Source organism: Bos indicus x Bos taurus, chromosome 1 (genome assembly GCF_003369695.1).
Source record: "Bos indicus x Bos taurus breed Angus x Brahman F1 hybrid chromosome 1, Bos_hybrid_MaternalHap_v2.0, whole genome shotgun sequence".
Taxonomy (NCBI): domain Eukaryota; kingdom Metazoa; phylum Chordata; class Mammalia; order Artiodactyla; family Bovidae; genus Bos; species Bos indicus x Bos taurus.
The window spans coordinates 145,547,446-145,570,939 of NC_040076.1; the positions used below are offsets into that span (position 1 = coordinate 145,547,446).

The following is a 23,494-nucleotide window of genomic DNA, read 5'->3' on the forward strand; positions in this document are numbered from 1 at the left end:
CAATGGAGGAAAGAGATTCTTCCGGCTTTGCTCTGAAGGCACGTGAGGAGGGTGAGGGAGAAGACAGCAGAATGTGCTAGACAGAGGAGGATGAGCCAGAGTCAGTGGCTGGGCTTCCAGACAGTGTCCCCCAGCAGGTGGTGGAGAAAACAGGTTGGAGGGCGGGGGCTCGCTCACGGGAGGATTTGTGCATCCCAGGAGGAGCCAGGACCAGACTCTGGAGTCCAGCCCAGCACCGAGGCAAGCGCGGGTGCCACCTGCAGCCGCTGGTGGTGTGGGTGTGAGTGACAGGCACCCTGAGGTCTGTGGGGATGTCTTGTGCTATCCAGTGTGGTAACCACAAGCCACATGTGGTGTTCAACACTCGAAATGTGGCTCGGGGGTCTGGGGAACTAAACAGTCATTTAATTTACTTCTAAGTAACAGAAGTTTACATAGGCACGTATGAGTAGTGGCTGTTGTATTGGACAGCACAGCAAAGCATATGCTCTGTAAAGGCACTCTGCTGAAAAAGAGTCATGCTCCCAAAGTATGCAGTCTTCCGCCCCTTTTCTCAATAGTGGGGAGAATATTAAAATTAGATTAGTGTGTATGTTCAGAACCCACAAAACTTTGAAGGCAGAGATAGCCAATTTTCTAATTTTTATAAAGGACTAAGGGGTGGTTATTCTTGGGTGCTTTGCTTTGTTTGTTAATAAATGATGGGGCCAGCAGGTCGTTTGTTCAGGTATTAGGAGCAGGTGAAATACTCCAGTGTGATCTCTTGCCAGTCTCTCTTTCCTGCTCTGATTTAGAGTGATTTTCTGGCAGCATGTAGAGAGTGGTTTGGGTGAGGATGACATTGGGAACAGAAAAATGGGAGAGCACACTACCATAACCCAGGGCAGGAGTTTGTGCTGGTTTGGAGGGCGGCTGAGCGCTTGGGGAGAATGGGCTGGAATAGAGTCAGCAGCCGTAGTGTGGAGAGGGGGACGTTGCAGGAGGCTCTTGAGTGACTCCCGAGTTCCTGAAGTGACTGCCGGGGAGATGACGGGGTTGTTCCTCAAGATGTGTGCACAAGCAGAACACGTCTGTTCATACCTGTTGAGTGTGCGGCGTCTTGGGGAGATCCGTGCATTTGACATGTAGGACTGCATTTCTAGAAAGGGCTGGTCTGACAGTAGAAACTTGGAAGCCATCAATACAACTGTCATAATTGAAACAAAGACAGTTGCTGCCTCTGGAGAACTGAATAATACAAAGAAGGCCTCTGACAAACCCTCCAGCAACCCAGACCCCAAAGGGAAAGGCAGCAAGGGGAGGCCGCAGGGAGACCAAAGAGGGCACTGCCACAGGGGCAGATGCAGGAGCACGTGTGGGCGTCTGTGCAGCTGAGGCAGGAGGGGCTTTCCAGACGAGGGCATTTATTCAGGGGCATAGCCCAAGTCAGTATCCATGGCCAGTCATCAGGTAAAGAAGACTCTCCTTCCCCACATCTCACTGAAATGGTGGCAGTGTTAAAAATTGAAAAGCCGTTCACAGCAGTCTAGACTCTGGGAAGTCAAAAAGGTCAGTCAGCAGGGTGCTGTCGGTGTGGGGATGGCAGGAGTGAGGCGGGCGAGTCAGCGCCGGGAGGAGCAGGAGTGTTGGGGAGGGCGGTGTGCGTCCACTCTCCCACTGGCCTCCAGAGTCCACTGAGAGGGAGGGGTGCTTGGAGGGCGACCGGCCCCCCCGCCCTCCGCCTGAGCAGAGCAGCTGATCCTTGGAAAGTTCACGGGAGGGAAGCTATGCAGCTGGGAAATGCTGGAGGGAATTCTTTCAGCTGTAAGAGGCTTCGAGGTTGGGTCATGAGGGTTGAGTGTGAATCATCCCCTAGTCTGCTTTCATCTCACCAGGTGGTATGTAGAAGAACCTGCACCCGGGTGCTCACAGGGGCTCTTTTGAAAGCAGCAAGACAGATGTCTTTCAGTAGTTGAATAGATAAATGAACTGGTACACTGAGACAATGGAATATTATAGAATATTTAGAACTGGAAAGAAGTGAGTTACCAAGCCAAGCAAGACAGGGAACAGTCTTAAATGCCTGTTACTCAGTGAAAGAAATCAGTCTGAAAAGGCTACGGATTCCACCTATTCTGGAAAACTATGGAGACAGTAAGAAGACCAGTGGCCGCCAGGGGTTCACAAGCTGGGAAGAGGGATGAGTAGGCAGAGCACAGAGGATTCTTAGGGCAGTGAAATACCCTGTGTGATAGCTTAATGATTGCTATATGTCATCATGCGTTTGTCCAAGCCCATGGGATGCATGACAAGAGGGAGGGCTTTGGAAGCTGAGGCTTCCGTGTCAGGGCCGGCTCATTACCTGTAACAAACACACCATCAGGTGGCGGATGTTGATGATGGGGAGGCTGCGCGTGTGGCAGTAGAGGGTGTATGGGAGCCCTCTGGACCTTGCCTTCAGTTTTGCTTGTAACCCTTAAACTGCTCTAGAAAAAGTAAAATAAAGCAAAAGAAGAAAGAAAAACCCTGGGAATTAAATCTTCAAGCCCAGATGGTTTCACTGACAAATTTTATCAAACATTTAAAACAGAAATAACACCAATTTTATGTAGTCTCGCTCATATATTTTTTAACTTTTAATTTTGGAATAATTTTAATCTCAGAAGAAGTTATAAAAATAGTACATAGAAGTCATTCTGTTTCCTACAATAACATATAACCATAGTATGTTATCAAACCAGCTTCCATATATTCTTAATTACAAAAGATTGTATGATTATTGTGCCAAAAGATTTAACAAGTTCAGAAGTGAAGTAAAAGATGAAATCTCTCTAATACCTACCCCAAGGCAAATAAATCATTCTCCAGGAGTAACACTACTAATAATGTATCGGGTACCCTCCAGACATTTTCTGCACACACAAAAATATATCTACCTACATGCCTGCGAATAGACTTCCCTGATAGTTCAGTTGGTAAAGAATCCGCCTGCAAAGCAGGAGACCTGGGTTCGATCCCTGGGTTGGGAAGATCTCCTGGAGAAGGAAAAGGCTACCCACTCCAGTACTGTGTCCTGGAAAATTCCATGGACTGTATGGTCCATGGGGTTGCAAAGAGTTGGACACAACTGAGCAACTTTCAGCAGAATCACATCATTTTTTGCATATACACTGTTTCTCAGCATGCTGCGTTTACTTGGCAGGATGTCACGGGTCTCCTGTGAGTGGTTCCCCTCCCTGTCCCGCAGGCACTGGGCATCTTTAGGACCAGCAGCGTTCTGTAGTAGTGTTGTGGGGCTGCAGACTCACTTCTTCCTGCTTGGTTTTGTGGACAGGCTGTCTCACGTTGCTTTTGTGTGTAATGTCTGTTGCCTGGCCTTCCTTGTTTCTGTGACCTTAAGGAGTTGTTGAGTGTTTTCCAGAATAGGTTTTTAGAAACTGTGTTGCCGAGTTAGAGACTTGATATCATTTGGGATTTTGCCTTTGTAATTCATTTGGTTTGCGGCCTGGAGGTCAGCCTGCGCCACACCTTGTACCCAGTGTGTGGGGTAGTGAGACAGCTGCCCACAGACTGCCAGGGAAGAACCTTCTGTGGACATCCTGGCGTGTTTCCAGAGCTGCTTGGGCCTGAGTGGCCAGCCAGGGGAGACTCCTCTGCTGTGTCTGGGCCTTCCTCTGGCCTGTGGGCAGGTCACCTGATCTGTGCAATGGGTCGGGGAGCATACTCTGCTGTCGTCTCTCTATTGTTCACCGTACCTGGGGTCAGGGACCTTGGATGTGAGTCCTTTACTGGCTCATTAATTTTGTCTGGAGTCTGTCTTAGATCCCATGTTGCATTCAGAGGCATGTTGGGTTGATGGTCTGTGTTGAATACTTGAAAACATGTAGCTGGTCACATGTGAAAACATGTAGCTGGTTCTATTCAGTTGGTCTGGAGAACTTTCAGGAAACCATGAGCACCAAACTGGGAGTTAGCATGTTTCCTTCCTGAATGCCCCTTGCTGCCTTCACCACACGAGCACGCATTTGAAATGGGAGCATAGGAAGAAACTGTTTCTAGGAAATGAATACTTAATCTTAAAATATCACGAGATTGGAATTGACATATACACATTATTATATACAGAAAAAGCAAGGGAATCCCAAAATACATCTACTTCTGCTTCATTGACTACACTAAAGCCTTTGACTGTGTGAATCACAACAAACTATGGAAAATTCTTCCAAGAGATAGAAATAACAGACAACCTTACCTGTCTGCTGAGAAATCTGTATGCAGAACAAGAAGCAACAGTTAGACCCAGACATGAAACAATGGACTGGTTCCAAATTGGGAAAGGAGTACCTCAAGGCAGTATATTGTCACCCTGATTGTTTAACTTATATGCAAGTACCTCATGCAAAATACTGGGCTGGATGACTCAAGCTGGAATCAAGATTGCTGGGAGAAATATCATAACCTCAGATATGCAGATGATACCACTCTAATGGCAGAAAGTGAAGAGCAACTAAAGAGCCTCTTGATGAGGGTGAAAGAGAAGAGTGAAAAACCTGTCTTAAAACTCAACATTCAGAAAACGAAGATCATGGAATCTGGCCCCATCACTTCATGGCAAATAGAAGGGGAAAAAGTAGAAGCAGTGACAAACTTTATTTTCTGGTCTGACTGATGGTGACTGCAGCCATGAAATTAAAAGAAACTTGCTCCTTGGAAGGAAAGCTGTGCCCAACCTACACAGTGTAACCTGCGTAGAGACATCACCTTGCTGACAAAGGTCTGTCTAATCAAAGCTGTGTTTTTCCCAGTAGTCATGTATGGATATGAGAATTGGATCATAAAGAAGGCTGAGCGCCAAAGAATTGATGCTTTCAAATTGTGGTGCTAGGGAAGACTCTTGAGAGTCCCTTGGACAGCAAGGAAATCAAACCAGTCCATCCTAAAGGAAATCAACCCTGAATATTCATTGGAAGGACTGATGCCGAAACTTCAATACTTTGGCTACTTGATGTGAAGAGCTGACTCATTGGAAAAGACCCTGATGCTGGGAAAGATTGAGGGCAGGAGGAGAAGGGGGTGACAGAAGATGAGATGGTTGGATGGCATCACTCATTCGATGGACATGAGTTTGAGCAAGCTCCAGGAGATGGTGAAGGACAGGGGAAGCCTGGTGTGCTGCAGTTTCTGGGGTCACAAAGAGCCAGACAGGACTGAGTGACTGAACAGCAACAACAATACATAAAATAGATTAACTAATAAGGACCTACTGTATAGCATAGGGAATTCTACTTAATATTTGTAATGACCTACCTAACATGAGAAGTGAAAGTGATAGTTACTCAGCTGTGTCTGACTCTTTGCAATACCATGGACTATATAGCCTGCCAGGCTCCTCTGTCCATGGAATTTTTCAGGCAAGAATACTGGAGTGGGTAGCCATTCCGTTTTAGAGAGATCTTTCCTACCCAGAGGTCAAAGACCCAAAGTCTCCTGCATTGCAGGCAGATTCTTTACTGTCTGAGCCACAAGGGAAGCCACCTATATGAAAATAGAATCTAAAAAAGAGTGATATGTGTGTGTGTGTGTGTGTGTATATATAAATATATATATAAAACTGATTCACTTTGCTATACAGCGGAAACTAACATAACATTGTCAATCAACTATACTCCAATAAAATTTAACAAAGAAATTGAAAAAAATCTTGTAAAACCAAATGCTCTGCTTGTAAATAGGGATTTATCCTTTTTAGTTTAGTGTTGCAATATTGTTTTCATTTAAATTTGTCTCTATATAGTTTCATATATTCTAGAGGAAACAATTATTTTTAGTGGATATTGTTTAAAAAAACACATGTGCTTTGAATTTGTTAAGAAGTTGGAAGTCAATATACAAAACCATACACTCACATTCTGGATCCAGTCGGGATCTGTAAGTGTCCAGTCAGGGTGGAATGAGGGGGACGCAGCCTGTGGGCCACTGTGGTCAGCTGTGGGTCAGGTGTGTTCATTGTAGCAGAGATTGAAAGTGAAAGTGATGTCGCTCAATTGTGTCTGACTCTTTGCAACTCCATGAACTGTAGCCTACCAGGATCCTCCGTCCATAGGATTTTCCAGGCAAGAGTACTGGAGTAGGTTGCCATTTCCTTCTCCAGGGGATCCTCCCAACCCAGGGATCAAACCCGGGTCTCCTGAATTGTAGGCAGACACTTTACTATCTGAGCCAGGAGAGACTGGATGATAATAAAAATGAAGTGCTTAGCTATTTACAGTAGTTAGAACATGGAATCAACTTAGATGTCCATTGACAGTTGAATGGATAAAGAAGTTGTGGTACATATACACAATGGAGTATTACTCAGCCATAAAAAGGAACACATTTGAGTCTGTTCTAATGAGGTGGATGAACCTAGAGACTATTATACTGAGTGAAGTAAGTCAGAAAGAGAAAGATAAATATCATATATTAATGTGTATATATGGAATCTAGCAAGATGGTACCAAAGAATTTATTTGTAGGGCAGCAGTAGAGAAACAGACAATAGAGAACAGACTTACAGACCCAGGGAGAGGGGAGGAGAGGGTGAGATGTATGGAGAGAGTCACATGGAAACTTACATTACCATATGTAAAAGAGATAGCCAATGGAGATTTGCTGTTTGTCCCAGGGAACTCAGACAGGGGCTCTGTATCAACCTAGAGGGGTGGGATGGGGAGGAAGATCAGAGGGAGGTTCAAGAGGAAGGGGAGATATGTATACCTATTGTTGATTCATGTTGAGGTTTGACAGGAAACAACAAAATTCTGTAAAGCAATTATCCTCCAGTTTAAAAATAAATTTAAAAAAGGAAGTGTTTAATGGAGAAAATTGCCAGTAGAGTGAGACTTATATGATATTGTTATCATATAACAATATATGATATAACAATATCATATTTTATATGATATTGTTCAGGTAAAGTAAAAATACCTGGACTTTAAAGCGGCACATGGTCTACAGAACATGTTCAAATTAAAAGGCACTCCAAGCATTAGAGGCGTTTCCTGTGGGGTTGTTGGGAGTGTAAGGTGAAGGTGGGTGATGACTCACAGGATGGAGGTGGGGAGGGGCCTCACTGAGTGATCCGTGGTCAAAGCAGCGGCTCTGTTTTGAGCCCAGGGCCGGACCAGTGACTCCCTGACCTTGGGCTCATCTTCTGTGGGTGGTGGGCTAATGTTCTCCCAGAGGGTTTCAGGGAGGCTTAATGTACGAGTCAGACATTCAGAAGTGCTGGTCCTTTGATGGCTGAGGAAGTACTTGGTGAAGTGCTGGGTGCATGATGGCAGGCTGCCCTCTGACTCCCAGAAGCCTCCTCGACTGGCTGGCTTGTTTGGGGTGAGTGGATGGTGGGGGTAATGAGGGACAGGGAGGGGATGCCGGGAGGGCTTGCAGAACACTTGACGCTCTCTGCTGAAAACAGTTCACTTGAAGCACAAGATACTGGTAGACATTGTAACGTGTTTCTGGTCAAAAACACACAGAATCCACCCTGAGTGCTTGAGTTGTCCAGGAAATCAGCTGGCGTGCTTAGATGAGAAGCATTTCCCTGCAGACACGTTTCCTGCCTTGTTCCTGGGTAGGTTAGTTCCTTTTTAGGCTGTTCTTCTTTATGATAATTTATTAGAACCTGAGTCCTGGCCTAGGGATGCCCTGTGGCCTGCGAGGGTTGCTTTCTGTAGGTCCTCACACCAAGACTCCACAGCTCAAATTTGCGCAGTCACGTGGGCATCCAGTGAAATGCACATCGGATTGTCATTCTGGGGTGTGGCCTCAGAGTCTATAGTTCCAACATGCTCCCCCGAGATGCTGATCTCAGATTTCGGATATTGAAGTGTTTACATACTGTTGGACTCAGCCTTCCTGGGGTGTAGTTCTGTGAGCTCGGGACCGACTTGTCGTCATAGAACGAGCACCACGATCACAGCGTGGACCAGCTTCACCCCCCGCAGGATTCCTCGTGCCACTCTGGTCAGTCCTCCCTAAGCCCCTCCCATGGCATCAGTCTGCCGCTGCCTGTAACAGTGTCTTTTCCAGGTGTCATGTGACCGGAACCATTCCGCTGGGAACCTTTGGAGCCTGGCTTCTGTCACTTAGCTGTATGCCCGTAAGGCACACCCAGACTACTGTCTGCCAGCAGTTTGCTCCTTCTTACTGCTGAATAGCACTGCCTGTGGGGACACCTCATCCTTTCTTTAGTCAACAGTTGAAGGACCTAAGTGTTTCCAGTTTTTCCATTATGAATGAACTTTTAATTAAAAATTTTGGGAGACTTTAGAAGAAATGTGATTCTATTTTTCTATTGTTGTTTTAGGTGACATCACTCAAAAAGGATATGAAAAGAAAAGGGCAAAGCTGCTTGCACGCTGCGTACCCCTCATTCAAGGTGAGGTTAACATAGGTCTTACAAAACTGATTTAAAAATTGGTATTAGAGTTTGACTTCGGTAGTTTCATATTTTATTAATAAGGGCTGGGAAAATAATGTGTCTAATATTAAATTATAAAATCCAAAGTCATAGATTAAAGTTTATATCTCTGGTTTGGTATAGATTTCATCCCCAAATAGGATTTATGTTATTTTTATTATCATAGACCATGATTATTTTTATGATTTTAGTAAAGAACATTTCCTTACTTTGGTTTGGAACACATATTATAAAGATGTGAGTTCTCCCACTTTATTATTGATCTTCAGAGTCAGCACCTTCAGTGTTTTGGCACAGTTTTTGGGGGTGGAATTTAAGAAGCTGATTTTAAAATTTATGTAGAAGTTTGAGACTTCCATGGCAGTCCGGTGGTTAAGACTCCATGCTTCCACTGCAGGGGGCACAGGTTCCATCCCTGGTCAGGGAATTAAGATCCCACATGGCTTGTGCAGCAAGGCAAAAAAAAGAAGTTAAGTATTTTATATATAAATTTAAAGGGCTAAGGGATTCAAAATAATGATAAAAAGGAAGAATGAGATTGGAGGATTTGCTAGTTATGATATGAGGAGTTAATAGCAAGCTGTCATTAAGACAGCCTGGTTTCACACAAGGGTAGATAGCTCTATTCACAAACAGAACATGGACCCAGACAGACATGTGTGGCTGTGGGGACCAGGTTTATGGTGGGGTTGGTGTTGCAGCTCACGATGCCGGCACAGTTCCCTAAGACACAGAAACCAAATATGAAGGGCTTTAGTGAGAAAGGCAAAAATTATAGCACCTTTGGAAGACTGTATATGAAAACTGTCACCATCTCTAGACAGGAGGAAGGATTTCTCAAGTCCCTGAAGGTACCAAAAAGCAGCAACTGAAAAGGAAAAGATTGGTAAATTAGAGTGTGTTAAAATTAAGAATCATGTTTTATCAGAAGTTCCCATAAAGAGATTAAAGACAAGCCACAGTATAGGAGAAGATGATCGTAACATACATAAGAGAAAAAGGGCTAGAGTCCAGAGCCGGTGAAGTCGAAGCATCCAGGAGACCTTTTGCCAGAGTGGGAGTGGTCTGCAGCCCCATTGTCCAGTCCACGGAGCACCTCCCACGTATGGCTTCTGAGCACTTGAGGTGTGGTCGCATGACTAAGACACTGCATTTTTTAAATTTAATTTTGATTAATTTAAACTTTATAAAGAGCCAGAAAGTTCCCCCATGTGATTTTTTTTAAAAAGCCCAGTAGGAAAATGGGCTAAAGACTTGCATAAATATTTTACCAGAGGAAACCCTAATTGTTAGCAGGCAAACGAGAAGCCCGCTGGGCTGCTCACAAGGCCGTCTGTCGCAGGCCAGTGCCCAGGCAGCACCCCAGACAAACGGCAGGACCCCATCCTCGCTCAGGTGCTGTTGTTTTATACGTTGAAAGCTGGGTGACTGCTCACTTGGCTATTGGAATTAGTAACCGTCTTGGTTTGAATAGAAGACAAATATGTAAGAATCAATGGCTTTTCTCTGGCAATATTTCTGTTAATAAAACAGCTCACATTCATAATGGCAAAAAAACTGTCGAATGTTTTTAATACATTTAGCAAGAAACCCACAGGATCTATGTTAGGATCATACAATCTGTTTGAAAAAAGTAACCAGGATCCTAAAATATGAAGAAATATACCAATATCTTAAATGCAAAATTTAATATTATAAAAATTCAGTTCAGTTCAGTCACTCAGTTGTGTCCGACTCTCTGCAACCCCGTGAATCGCAGCATGCCAGGCCTCCCTGTCCCATCACCAACTCCCGGAGTTCACTCAGACTCATGTCCGTCTAGTCGGTGATGCCATCCAGCCATCTCATCCTCTGTCATCCCCTTCTCCTCCTGCCCCCAATCCCTCCCAGCATCAGAGTCTTTTCCAATGAGTCAACTCTTCGCATGAGGTGGCCAAAGTACTGGAGTTTCAGCTTTAGCATCAGTCCTTCCAATGAACACCCAGGGCTGATCTCCTTTAGAATGGACTGGTTGGATCTCCTTGCAGTCCAAGGGACTCTCAAGAGTCTTCTCCAACACCACAGTTCAAAAGCATCAATTCTTTGGCGCTCAGCTTTCTTCACAGTCCAACTCTCACATCCATACATGAGTAGTTTCTAAATTAATATGTGACAAAAATAATCCAGTCTGAATAGCAGTTGTTGATTTTTTTTTTCCCCCAAATCTGGCATTGGAAATAACTCACTTGGAGGAGAAAAGTTCTGAGAGTAGCTAGTACATTGTTGAGGAGGAATAGCAGGGAGAAAGGCTTGGCCTTCAAGGTGTTAAACCTGGTCACGTGCACTTGGCAGTCCCAACCACAGGGTGTTGGTAGACACGTGGACAACTGAACAGTGTAAGGAGAGGGCGTCTAGAAACGACTCAGGAGAATTCAAAGAAGGGAAGGTGTATGTAACTGGTGCCATGCCTGTGGAGGCAGCAGTGGGACCCCCTTTCCTCTGCAGCATTAGTGAACGTAAACTTCAGGAGTAAAACTCTAAGTATGTTTGTAATTACAGAATACTATAAAGTTCAGGAGAATATTGAATAATGTTTGCGTGATGACAAGATGAGAGACCTGAGGGAAAAAAAAGGTTATGATTGTCTCTCTAGAAATGAAGCACTGCAGAGTGACTGAGCTGCGGCCAGCTGGCCATGGCCTGGGGGCATGTCCAGCGTAGGGTGGGGCCTCTAGCTGACCAGGGCTCCCTGTAGGTCCTTTGGGGGCTCCTTGCATACATGCATGCTCACTCAGTCATGTCTGACTTTCTGCAACCCTGTGAACTGTAGTCTGCCAGGCTCCTCTGTCCATGAGATTTTCTAGGCAAGAATACTGGAGTGGGTTGCCATTTCATTCACCAGTGGATCTTCCTGACCCAGGGATTGAACCCACATCTCCTGCATTACAGGCAGGTTCTTTACCACTGAGCCACCTGGGAAGCCCTATGGGGGCTCCTTAGCTGGATAGAATTAATAGAATTCAAATAAAAGGACGTATGGATGGGCAGTAAACATTAACGTATGTTCAACCTCACTAGTTATGCTGCTGCTGCTAAGTCTCTTCAGTCGTATCCGACTCTGTGCGACCCCAGAGATGGCAGCCCACCAGGCGCCCCCCGCCCCGTCCCTGGGATTCTCCAGGCAAGAACACTGGAGTGGGTTGCCATTTCCTTCTCCAATGCATGAAAGTGAAAAGTGAAAGGGAAGTCGCTCAGTCATGTCTAACTCCTAGCGACCCCATGGACTGCAGCCTAACAGGCTCCTCTGTCCATGGGATTTTCCAGGCAAGAGTACTGGAGTGGGGTGCCATTGCCTTGGGAATGCAAATTAGGGAACCATTCTCCTGTCAGATTGGCAAGATTCTAAAATTTGTAACATGCAGTGCTGACAGAGACATGGGGAAATGGCACCCTGTGGGAATGCGAATGCTGTGGCCTGAGAAGTTCTCTCTTGATACCTGTTAAGACTAAAAATATACCTACTCTTTCATCCAGTGGTTTCCCATTGGGCTTTATATCTTTCTTAAATAAATTAATCGATCTCAATAAAAGCACTGTATTTTGGAATAAAAATGCAAGGATGTCCCTATATTTACACATCACTTTGCAAGCATACCTGTTTATAGTGCATAATGCTTAGGATTCTGTGTTCTCCATTATGGATTTTAGGGAAATTTGTTCCAGTCAGTCCAAGAAACAAAAAGCCAGAAGCAGTGCTGATCAGTATTGCTGCATGTTGCATACATGTATGTGTGTATATGTTCAGTTTTGAAGAGCTAACGAACACTCCAAACCTGGTACATAAACATCAGCAATGGCAGCATTCTGCGCCCACATCTGGAGGTCGGCCAGTCTTGGGGGCAGCTCCTTCTTGTCTGCAGAGCCAGAGCTGGTGTCCCAGGGGCTCCTCAGTCACAGAGGCGCCTGGAGGCTCAGGCAGCGGAGTGAGGGCCCCCACGTCTCCTGTCCCCTCTGTCCTCTCTGTGTGTCATCCTAGGGAGCTGGGGTCAGGTGGCCTTTTCAGGAGCAGTGTCAGAGGTAATGACCCCCTGAGGCCCAGGTGGGGCAGTTCAGATCAGGTCAGCCACTCAGTCGTGTCTGACTCTTTGCGACCCCATGGATTGCAGCACGCCAGGCTTCCCATCCATCACCAACTCCCAGAGCTTGCTCAAACTCATGGCCATTGAGTCAGTGATGCCATCCAACCATCTCATCCTCTGTTGTCCCCTTCTCCTGCCATCAATCTTTCCCAGCATCAGGGTCTCTTCTGATGAGTTTGCTCTTCGCATTAGGTGGCGAAAATATTGGAGCTTCAGCTTGAGCATCAGTCCTTCCAATGAATATTCAGGACTGATTTCCTTTAGGATGGACTGGTTGGATCTCCTTGCAGTCCAAGGGATTCTCAAAAGTCTTCTCCACACCGCAGTTCAAAAGCATCAATTCTTTGGCACTCAGCTTTCTTTATAGTCCAACTCTCACATCCATATGTAAATACTGGAAAAACTATAGCTTTGACTAGACAGACCTTTGTCGGCAAAGTAATGTCTCTGCTTTTTAACATGCTGTCTAGGTTGTTTATAGCTTTTCTTCCAAGGAGCAAGCGTCTTTTAATTTCGTGGCTGCAGTCACCATCTGCAGTGTTTTTGGAGCCCAACAAAATAAAGTCTGTCACTGTTTCCATTGTTTCCCCGTCTGTTTGCCGTGAAGTGATAGGATCAGATGCCATGATCTTCATTTTTTGGATATTGAGTTTTAAGCCAGGGTTTTCACTCTCTTCTTTCACTTTCATCAAGAGGCTCTTTAGTTCTTCTCTTTCTGCTATAAGGGTGATGTCATCTGCATATCTGAGATTATTGATATTTCTCCTGGCAGTCTTGATTCCAGCTTTGCTTCATCCAGCCCAGCATTTTGCATGATGTACTCTGCATGCTGCTGCTGCTGCTGCTAAGTCACTTCAGTCGTATCTGACTCTGTACGACCCCATAGACGGCAGCCCACCAGGCTCCCCATCCCTGGGATTCTCCAGGCAAGAACACTGGAGTGGGTTGCCATTTCCTTCTCCAGTGCATGAAAGTGAAAAGTGAAAGGGAAGTCTCTCAGTCATGTCCGACTCCTAGTGACCCCATGGACTGCAGCCCACCAGACTCCTCCGTCCATGGAATTTTCCAGACAAGAGTACTGGAGTGGGTTGCCATTGCCTTCTCCGTACTCTGTATATATAGGTTAGATAAGCAGGGTGACAGTATACAGCCTTGACGTACTTCTTTGCCGATTTGTAACCAGTCTGTTGTTCCATGTCCAGTTCTGTTGCTTCTTGACCTGCATACAGACTTCTCAGGAGGCAGGGAAGGTGGTCTGATATTCCCATCTCTTGAAGAATTTTCCACAGTTTGCTGTGATCCACACAGTCAAAAGCTTTGCTGTAGTCAATAAAGCAGAAATAGATGTTTTTCTGGGATTTGCTTGCTTTTACGATGATCCAGCGGATGTTGGCAAGTTGATCTCTGGTTCCTCTGTCTTTTCTAAATCCAGCTTGAACATCTGGAAGGTCTCGGTTCACCTATTGTTGAGGCCTTGGAATTTTGAGCGTTACTTTGCTAGTGTGTGAGATGAGTGCAATTGTACGTTAGTTTGAACATTTTTTGGCATTGCCATTCTTCGGGATTGGAATGAAAACTGATCTTTTCCAGTCCTGTGGCCACTGCTGAAGTGGGGACAGGCTGCTGCTTTTTGGGGAGTGCTAAGGGCTGGTGGCTAAGGCTGTTTTTCTTGGACAATTTGAAACAATCTAGTGCTCAGGCAGGACCAGAGACTGTTAAATGACCCTGCAGGCTTGTGCTTGTCCTTTACTCCACACATGACATCCTGATGGCCTGGGTGTTGGCTGGCCATGGGTGTGCCAGTCATGGGGCTGCAACAGGCACAGAGAGCTGGCCGCCCGTCAGGGTGGAGACACAGGTGTCACAGGCCCAGGTGGTTAGCACCTGAAGCCTCCAAGCTTCTCATCGGCTTTCTTCCTGTGTCTCAGGGCGGCTGTCAGCACCCCGGTGATGGCTTTGTGGGCTGCTTCCTGCTGGGCTTGCTGACACTGGGGCCAGTGTGGGGGCAGGGAGGGGCGTTCGAGAGAGCTGGCCCCATGCACCGTGTGCACAAGCTGGGGGCCCAGGGCTGCTGACAGGGAGGGGCTGGAAGCTGACGTCAATGTCTCGGCCCCAACCTCCAGATTTAGGGTCTTCTGGGCATTGGGGCCCCAGGCATGCGTGGTTGTGCAGCAGGGGCTGTGCAGCAGTGTACGAGAGGTGTGTGCTATTCTACATGGGTTTTTCTATTGTTGGAAAAGCAGGTTTTTTACTCACGCTGTTTCTGTGAAACTGTTTCAGGAGTAGACCCCTCCCTGCAAGTGGAGAATAGCATCCTTGGGCCCGCACAAGCCTCGGCCCCCGCGCCCAAGCAGCCCAAGCCGCGGCCCAGCAACGCCCGGGACGAGCGCTTCCGGTCAGGTAGGGCCCGGAGCGCCGCGTCCTCTGCTTGGACACCACAGCTCCGCTGAGGAAAGGGCCTTCTCTGAACCGTGACTGACTGCATCGTGGTTTTCAAGAAAAAAACAAAACTTTTATAGATCTCAGTATGTTTTAGTATAGCCTGGAGTGTGAGCGTGCTCCTCTCATCAGCTGTGTATAGACGTCTCAGAAGAAAGCAAAATCTTCCTCACCATGAAAATCATTTCTGTAAATGTCTGTGTCCATTTTTCTGCTGGAACTTTGGGGTTGGTGTTGATGGAGTTGTCCAGTAGGGAACCACTCTACTACTCTAAGTGTTTTAGTATTTTATTTTTCTCTAATTTTGAAGATTTCCTTCTAATTAGATTTCTGCCACTCTGTTAGTGCTTTTATAAATATTTGAATTTGTCTCTACAGTTTATTTGCATTATCAGGACGTGCCTTGAAAAAATGCATGCTTCCAATGATCATTTTATTTATTTAGTATTTTTGGCTGTGCTGGGTCCTCGTTGCTGTGTGGGCTTCCCATTGCAGTGGCTTCTCTTTTTGTGGAGCACAGGCTTTAGGGTCTGTGGGCTTCAGGGGTTGCAGCTCCCATGCTCTAGAGCACAGGCTGAGTAGTTGCCGTGCACGAGTTTAGTTGCTCCGAGGCATGTGGGATCTTCCTGGACCAGGGATGGAACCTGTGTCTCCTGGACTGGCAGGCGGGTTCTTTACCACCAAGCCACCAGAGAAGCCCTCTGCTTCCTGTTATAGATTAGATATCAATAGTTTTTGAACACTCTTTGGCTTGTTTTGGGTTTCCCTGGTGGCTCAGAGGTTAAAGCGTGTGCCTGCAATGTGGGAGACCCCGGTTTGATCCCTGGGTCGGGAAGATCCCCTGGAGAAGAAAATGGCAGCCCACTCCAGTATTCTTGCCTGGAGAATCCCATGGAGGAAGGAGCCTGGTGGGCTGCAGTCCACGGGGTCGCAAAGAGTCGGACACGACTGAGCTACTTCACTTTCACTTTGGCTTGTTTAACATTTTCACTGTTGTGTGATTAAATATTTCTTTTACATTTAAACTCAGTAAGCTTCTATAAAAGAAAAACTTTCAAGATAGATAAAGAAATGGCCATTTTGTTTTAAGAATTTTTTTTTAAAAATGAAGATTTTATTTTCTTTCTTTTTGTAATTTAATTTTATTTTTTACCTTTAGAATATTGTATTGGTTTTGCCATATATCAACACGAATCTGCCACAGGTATACACACGTTCCCCATCCTGAACCCTTCTCTCTCCTCCCTCCCCGTACCATCCCTCTGGGTCGCCCCAGTGCACCAGCCCCAAACATCCAGTATCGTGCATCGAAACTGAACTGGCAACTCATTTCATATATGATATTATACATGTTTCAATGCCATTCTCCCAAATCATCCCACCCTCTCCCTCTCCCACAGAGTCCAAAAGACTGTTCTATACATCAGTGTCTCTTTTGCTGTCTCATATACAGGGTTATTGTTACCATCTTTCTAAATTCCATATATATGCGTTAGTATACTGTATTGGTGTTTTTCTTTCTGGCTTACTTCACTCTGTATAATAGGCTCCAGATTTTAAATGGTTCGTTAATGTGGGAGTGTGATGAAGTGGTTTGAAGAAAGTTTTGATCAGATAATTTCTTACCGATTTAATATATGCTTAAAAAAAACTTCCCCACACTGACAATAATTTCTTTTCGGATTACGTCAATGATGCCTGTAACATACAACATTGGAACCGGCCCCATCAGCATTCCACCAATGTAGCCCTGGGCACTAAGTGGACCCGCGTCCGCGCACCCTGAGTGAGGTCACCCAGAGCCCTGCCTGTCCTCACCTCCTGTTCCCTGTCGCCTCTGTTTACATGTAATTGACATTGAGGACCTGCTTTCTGCCCTTGTGAACTGTATCTGGTTCTTGTTCTTTACTTTCTTAAAACGAGACCTTTACCATAAATGTTCTTGCTCGTATTTTCTCCAAGGCTTTGTCTTCTCTTTGAATTCTCTTACAGTGGCTTTTGTAGCAGAAGTTTTTAATTTTAATGAAATCTGGCTTATCACTTCCTTTTCTTTCTTGAATAGTGCTTTTGTTCTTATATCTAAGAAATCTATGCCAAACCCAAGATCACAAAGATTCTTACCTGTGTTTTCTTCTAGAAGTTTTGTAGTTTTAGGTTTTTACCTTTAGGTCTATAGTTTAGATTTTGTTAATTTCAGGGTGTGGTAGAAAGCTGACTTTCTTGCACTGGGGATTCCTTTTGTCCCCATGCCCTTGCTCCTTTGTCTAAAGGCAGCTGCTCATGGCTGACTCTTTCTGGACTCCGTTCTGTTCTCTTGATGGATTCGTCTGTTGTCATGGCAGCACCAGCTCTCCTAATGATGGCAGCTTAGCAGTCATTTTCACGTCGGTATATCCACTGTTATTCGTCCAGGTTTATTCCTTATCATTGTTCCCTTGTATATACCGTGCCTTCCTTCCCTCCGGCACTTTTACGGTTTTTCTCTTTATCGCTGGTTTTGAGTGATTTGATTATTATGTGCCTTGGTATAAGTTTCTTTGTTTCTTGTGCTTGGGGTTTGTTGAGCTTCTTGGATCTGTTGGTTTATATCCTATAATGTTGGTATTGTTTAGATTTTTAGTTCTTGACTGTTATCTGTACTTAGGTTTTTGTTTGTTTCTAAGGCAGCCACAGTGTAAAAAGTCTGTGCTCACAGTCAAGCCAAATCTATTGCAGGGGCTCCCAGGTTTGTCTCTCTTCTGAACATAGTCTTTCATGAGTATTTCGGTTATATGTCTGGGAGTATTTTTATTAGGCCCTGAAGTTTAAATGGTGCTTTGGCTGGATATAAAATTATAGGTTCTAAGCTCATTTCTTCAGCTGTGTTGCCTTGTATTTGGTGATTACCATTGGGAAAGTTAGCCTCTTTCCTGATCCTTCAAGACTATTTCTCTAGAAGCTTTTAGGATTGACTGGTTATTGCTGATGTTTGTAAATTTTATTGTAATATGCCTAGGTGTAAATTTTTCATCCTTAGTACCCTATGAGCCATTTTACTATAAAGTTTCTAAATGCTATTTAAAAACATTTTGTTGGGGAAAAATGTGAACGCGTACAAAGGTGGACTTGGTGTTGTACTGAGCCCTGGACTTGCCCAGTGCCACAGTTCCCACCGTGCTCAGGCTCAGCCTTGGCTTCTTCATCAGCCCCAGCTGCTTCTCCCTTCTCGTGTGATTCTGAAGCGAATCTCAGAGATCACGTTATTTTACTTAGATGTCATAATATTCTTGGTTTCTATATCTGAAAAGAGTGGATGTAGCTCTAAAAGATAGCTCCATTGTCACAGAATAATCAGCAATAATTCCTTAGTATCAAATACCCAAGTGTTCCTGAGGCTTTATAAAACAGTTTGGACCCAGGTTCCAAATAAGATGTGCATATCACAGGATGTTGTGTGTTGATGTGTGTTTCCAGCACTGATAACTTGGTCTTGGGGCCTTGGCTGTGGTCTGGCTGCTCCTGGCTCCATGGCTCTAGCGGGTCACCTCGGGGTCAGTGTTTTCCCACCACAAGCACTGCAGGCCTGTGTCTCTCTCCTCCCTGGGATGCTGGCAGGGTTGATCCCTTGGTTCATTAGGGTGGATTTGGTGGCAGGACGGCTGGACCAGTTCTAGGGAGAGCAAGCAGCTTGTGCTCATGACACAGCACAGGAGAACCCGGAAAGATGCTCGGTTCTTTCCATCCATTTAATCTTTTTCAAAACAGTAGCTCATGTCACTGGCATCCTCCAGTGGCAGCCAGTTAGTTTTGCTTCCTCTTTTTCTTCCTTCCTTTTCTCTGATCTTGTTTTTGTCCTTGGTGGTGTTCAGACTGCCCCAACCTTTTTCTCTGGGAGTGCTTCCACGTCGGCTCCAGCATTGGGTTGCTGGCCAGGAACTTGTTGGTTGGTAGGATGAGATTTTCTAGGCTCCTCTGCCACTTCCTGCACCCTGGAACCCACATTTCTCAGGGTGCTCGCAATGAGGACAGTGTTGTAAGGCTGCAGCCTGGATGGTAGAGGTGCTCATTGCACTTGGGCTGGTCATTTCTAGACATTTTTAGGGACTGAATTAAGACATGCTATTTAAAGATAAAATGCCACGTGTGTTCACGCTGATAATTTCCATTCGGACTCAGGACTGCAGTGTTCCCCTCACTTCTGGAGTCTCTGTGTGTATCCCTTCTCTGCCTTGTGAGCATCTTGGTTTCTAGGAGGGATGATGGGGTGAGGCCATCAGGCCCCTCTTTGTTGGCTCTCTTGCACTTGACCACAAGTGTGGTGGTGTGATGGGACCCCCACCACCCCCTAGCCATGCGACTCCAGGGAGAGCTTGGTTCCTTGTATGGCTCTGCCCATCCTGGGGCTTGACCAGGACAACAGCTCAGATGATATGACCACAGAGCTTTAGTGCTGCTTGTAGTGGTTTATACCATAATCAGAGTGCATTGGGTCCATCTGATTCATTTTATTTTCAGTTTTGGGGATTTCTCGGTTTCAATCTGAAAATGCTTGCCAAGTTGAATCTATAAACCAAGGAATATTTGTAGAAATCTGGGACCGATGTGTGGACCCACATGTATTCCTTTTATACCTTTATATATTGTGTTCCTTTTATACTCAATGAAAACAGATTAAAACCATGAACCATGGTTTTGTTCCTTCCTCAGGAATCTTGTAACAGGTGCTTTTGCTGCTGTTATTTCTGTGCAGATGTTCACACCGAGGCCGTGCAGGCAGCTTTGGCCAAACACAAAGAGAGGAAGATGCCCATGCCATCCAAGAGGCGCTCTGTCCTCACGCACGCATCTGTGGAGGCCTACACACCCCCAGGTACTGCTTAGGGTCGGGACGGCCTGGGCAGGGTTGGGGCGGCTTGGGCAGGGTTTCCCATTGAGATGGAGCAGGCTTCTGATTGTGGTGAGGAGTGTGTGTGAGCTCATGCACATTTCTGTGCATGCAGTGGGCTTGCTTTCAATAGATCGTCTATATAGATTTTAATTTTTTCACTAAGATGTAATTTGTGTCTTTTAGTAAAGAGAGGAACCTGCTTTATGGGGTGACAGAGTTCCCTGAATTCAGAAATTTAAAATTATTCTCCTTGAGTTGGTCAAAAAGTTCCTTCAGTTTTTTTAAGAAAAAAGACACGTTTCTCACTTTCACCAAGAACTTTGTTGAACAATGTAGTCACCGTTTTGTTCCACTACCTTCTGTTATTTTTCAGGCAGTTTCATATTTCCATTCCCCCAAATTGTCATCTTTTTGATCAAAGGACTATTCCAGATGCCTTTTATACAGTCTTACAGGGAACTGAAAAGTTTTTCATTAGGAGAATTTTGTAAAGCCCAAAATAAATGGACATTCAAAGGTGCAGTGTCTGGTGAATATGGCAGATAAATCAGAACTTCCCAGCCAAGCTGTAACAGTTTTTGCCTGGTCATCAAATAAACACACAGTCTTGTGTTATCCTGATGGAAGCTGATGTGTTTTCTCCTGACTAACTCTGGATGCTTTTTGCTGAGTGCTGCTTTGACTTGGTCTGATTGGGAGCAGTCCTTGTTGCAGTTAATTGTTTCATTTTCCGGAAGGAGCTCATGATAAAGGACTCCCTTCCACTCCTCCCATGTACACAACATCACCTTCTTTGGATGAAGACCAGTCTTTGGTGTAGTTGGTGGTGGTTCATTTCACTTGCCACGTGATCTCTTCCATTCCCTATTATTGTACAAGATCCACTTTTTATCACCTGTCACAGTTTATGTTAAAAATGGAATGTTTTCATTGTGTTTAAGTTGAGAATCATATGCGGAAGTACAGTCAAGGAGTTTTTTTTTTTTTTTTCTTAACTAATGTGGAACCCAAACATCAAATTGATGAATATAACAGAACTGGTGCAAATTATTTTCAGCACTTGATTTGGACATTTTGTGTATGTCTCAGACGCTGATTGTTTTCAGTTAATGTCTCAATTTGATCATGATCAACTTCAGCTGGTCTACCTGACCATGGAGCATCATCCAGCAAGAAATTTCCCTCATGAAACTTTGCAGACCACTTGTGACATGTTTGATCAGTCACAGCACCTTCTCTATACACTGCACAAATCCGTTTTTGCATTTCAGTTACATTTTTACCTTTCTTGAAATAATAAAGCATAATATGTGAAAATGTTGCTTTTTCTCTTCCATCTTCAATATTAAAGTTGCTACATAAAAATTCACTAGTTTTGATAAGTTTTTTTTTAATGAGTGCTGATATGACAGCTGTCACAATACCGTCTAACAAAATTGTCTTGAATGAAGTTGAAGACAACTAAGCACCACTAGAGCCATCTTACAGAAAAAGCAGCGAACTTTTTGGCCAACCCAATATTATGTGTTATGTTGTTACCGAGTCTTAAATGGGAAAGAATAAGACCATTTGGAGGGTTTTTGATTTGTTTTTGTTGTTTCATTACCATTAGAAACAAAAACTCTTAATGCGGCCTCTCTTCAGGATAGTTAGTGTGCTTTAAGTTTCCTGGAAAGCTCATCCGGGTGCTGGGAGCACAGTGCTGCCTGTCTGGTTACTGAAGCCACAAAGCTGGTGACATGCGTGTTTGGTTTGTCGACGTGGTAAACACCAGCCACACCAGGTCAACAGGGTAGTGTGGTGTTTTGATGATGCTTCCTGACTTAAAAAAAGTTTATGTTGTTCAAAAAAAGTCTTAGAAATTTATGTCAAATTATTTTCTACCAAATATAACCATAGATACTACCCAGTTTTTTAAAGAACTTCCTAATAATAATGAAACCCATGATAAAATGCAGACTTGACAGAACCAGGTTTCAGGTTGATTTTATTGCCCGAGGCGGGGCTCTTCTCAGAGCTCAGGCATGTCCTCCAGGGTGCGCACGGGCTGGGCAAGGCCTCGCTGGGGTCAGGCACCCACAGGGCGTAGGTCACCTCTGCTATTTGGGGCCCCCGGGGCCCCGCAGCATGCACTAAAGCGTCAGGGTTGGACCAGCTGCACTCCTGGGCATGGCGCCCTGTGACCGAGTTCTTCAGGGGAGCCCAGGGTGAAGCCAGCTTCCGAGCGGCCCTGGGTCTCACCGTCAGTCACACGCAGGCCCTCCTGGATGTGCGGGTGCACAGGGCACAGGCTGGGCCGGTGTGGGAACCCTGCCCCCAAGGATGCCCCCCTCATGCCTGTCGTCGTTATTTTGACCACAGACACGTCATCTGCCTCAGAAGATGAGGGCTCTTTACAGCGCCCCGGGCAACTGGCCTCCGCTCCGCTGCAGAGCCGCCCCAGCATCGAGCCCTGGCCTGACCCGGCCATTCAGGGCTCGTCCACCTCATCCTCCGCATCCTCCACCTCATCTCACCCGGGAGGGCAGCCTGCCGCCACGCCCAGTGCTGCCGCCGCGCTTGCCGGCCCCGCGGCCCTCGCCCGCGTAGGTCAGTACAGCTGCGGGGACCCCTCCAGGCAGAGGAGCCCCCGCCCCTCCTCAGACCCACCTTCTCCTCTTTGTGTGGAAAATGTCCTTTTGGTAACAAGTGGTTTCTGGTGCCTCTGTGGTTTGGCAGCCCCAGACCCTGGGTGGGCCTCCCCTGGAGACCTTGACAACAGCTGGTGCTTCTGCTCTGGAGGGGCGGCTGGCACAGGTGGACAGTCCCTGGCCATTAGGTGGCCTGCCACCTACAACGCGGTCTTTTGTTCCTTCCTTGTGTGCACAGCCTCAGCCCTCAGTTGTCCCTGCACTGGGTGTCCCAAGGTGGGGCTGGGGCTGCAGCCATGAAGAGCCTTTCTTCCTCTACACACAGGATTAGACAGTCCTCAGTCTGAAAAGAGATGTAAGTCACAGCTCAGTCATAAAGATGCCTAGATCTTTCCCAAGTCACCCAGTCCTTTAAATTATATTAATCTTAGAGAGGAAAACGTTGCAAAGCTTTCACCATTTGAAGTCATATTTTTTGATGCAAAAATAGTAACTTGGCTGGCATGCAATGCACACATGCGTTCTTGCAGGAGTGCCTTAAGAAGTGTACTCCTGGTGTGTGCTTTGCTGATGTTGGGGGACATCTGACGAGGAGCAAGAGCTCAGTCAGGGACTGCCCTGGCTGAGACCACACAGCTGGCTGTGGTGGAGCCAGGCTGACCCATAGCTTTCTGATTCCTGTTCCTTTTCTTTGCTGCTAGTTGCTGTTCTGCTAAAATCAGAATGGTGCATCTGCGGTGCACCCATGACAGGCCAGTGTTTTTGATGGGGTCCCAGCAGGTTAAGTGCCCCCCAGGCATGTGCTGGTCTCAGGTGCTAAGCTGCTCCCTGCAAGATTCTGGTCATTTGGCTGGACTGGGTGTTGTAAGTGACCGACGCCTTCATTTCCTCTGTGGGCACATCACTGATGCTCTTCGTTGTTACTGGTTGAGTCAGTGCCAACGTCTGTACATTTCTGTTGAGCTCGTGATGTCTTCTTAGGTGAGAACTCACGATGCCT

The 23,494-nt window shown here is 45.8% G+C and overlaps 1 protein-coding gene across 9 annotated transcripts in view; it reads left to right on the plus strand.

Moving 5' to 3' along the window:
• DIP2A (disco interacting protein 2 homolog A) overlaps positions 1 to 23,494 on the plus strand; it is a 121,350-nt gene that overhangs the window by 11,650 nt on the left and 86,206 nt on the right. For 5 of the 9 annotated variants that reach the window (XM_027548407.1, XM_027548424.1, XM_027548416.1 and 2 more), the window contains exons 2-5: positions 8,327 to 8,398; positions 14,839 to 14,958; positions 19,727 to 19,846; positions 22,226 to 22,453. In XM_027548407.1, the coding sequence (XP_027404208.1) occupies positions 8,327 to 8,398; positions 14,839 to 14,958; positions 19,727 to 19,846; positions 22,226 to 22,453 (540 nt within the window). The remainder of the gene's footprint in view (positions 1 to 8,326; positions 8,399 to 14,838; positions 14,959 to 19,726; positions 19,847 to 22,225; positions 22,454 to 23,494) is intronic. The other 4 variants (XM_027548450.1, XM_027548460.1, XM_027548475.1 and 1 more) reach the window with 2 other exon arrangements.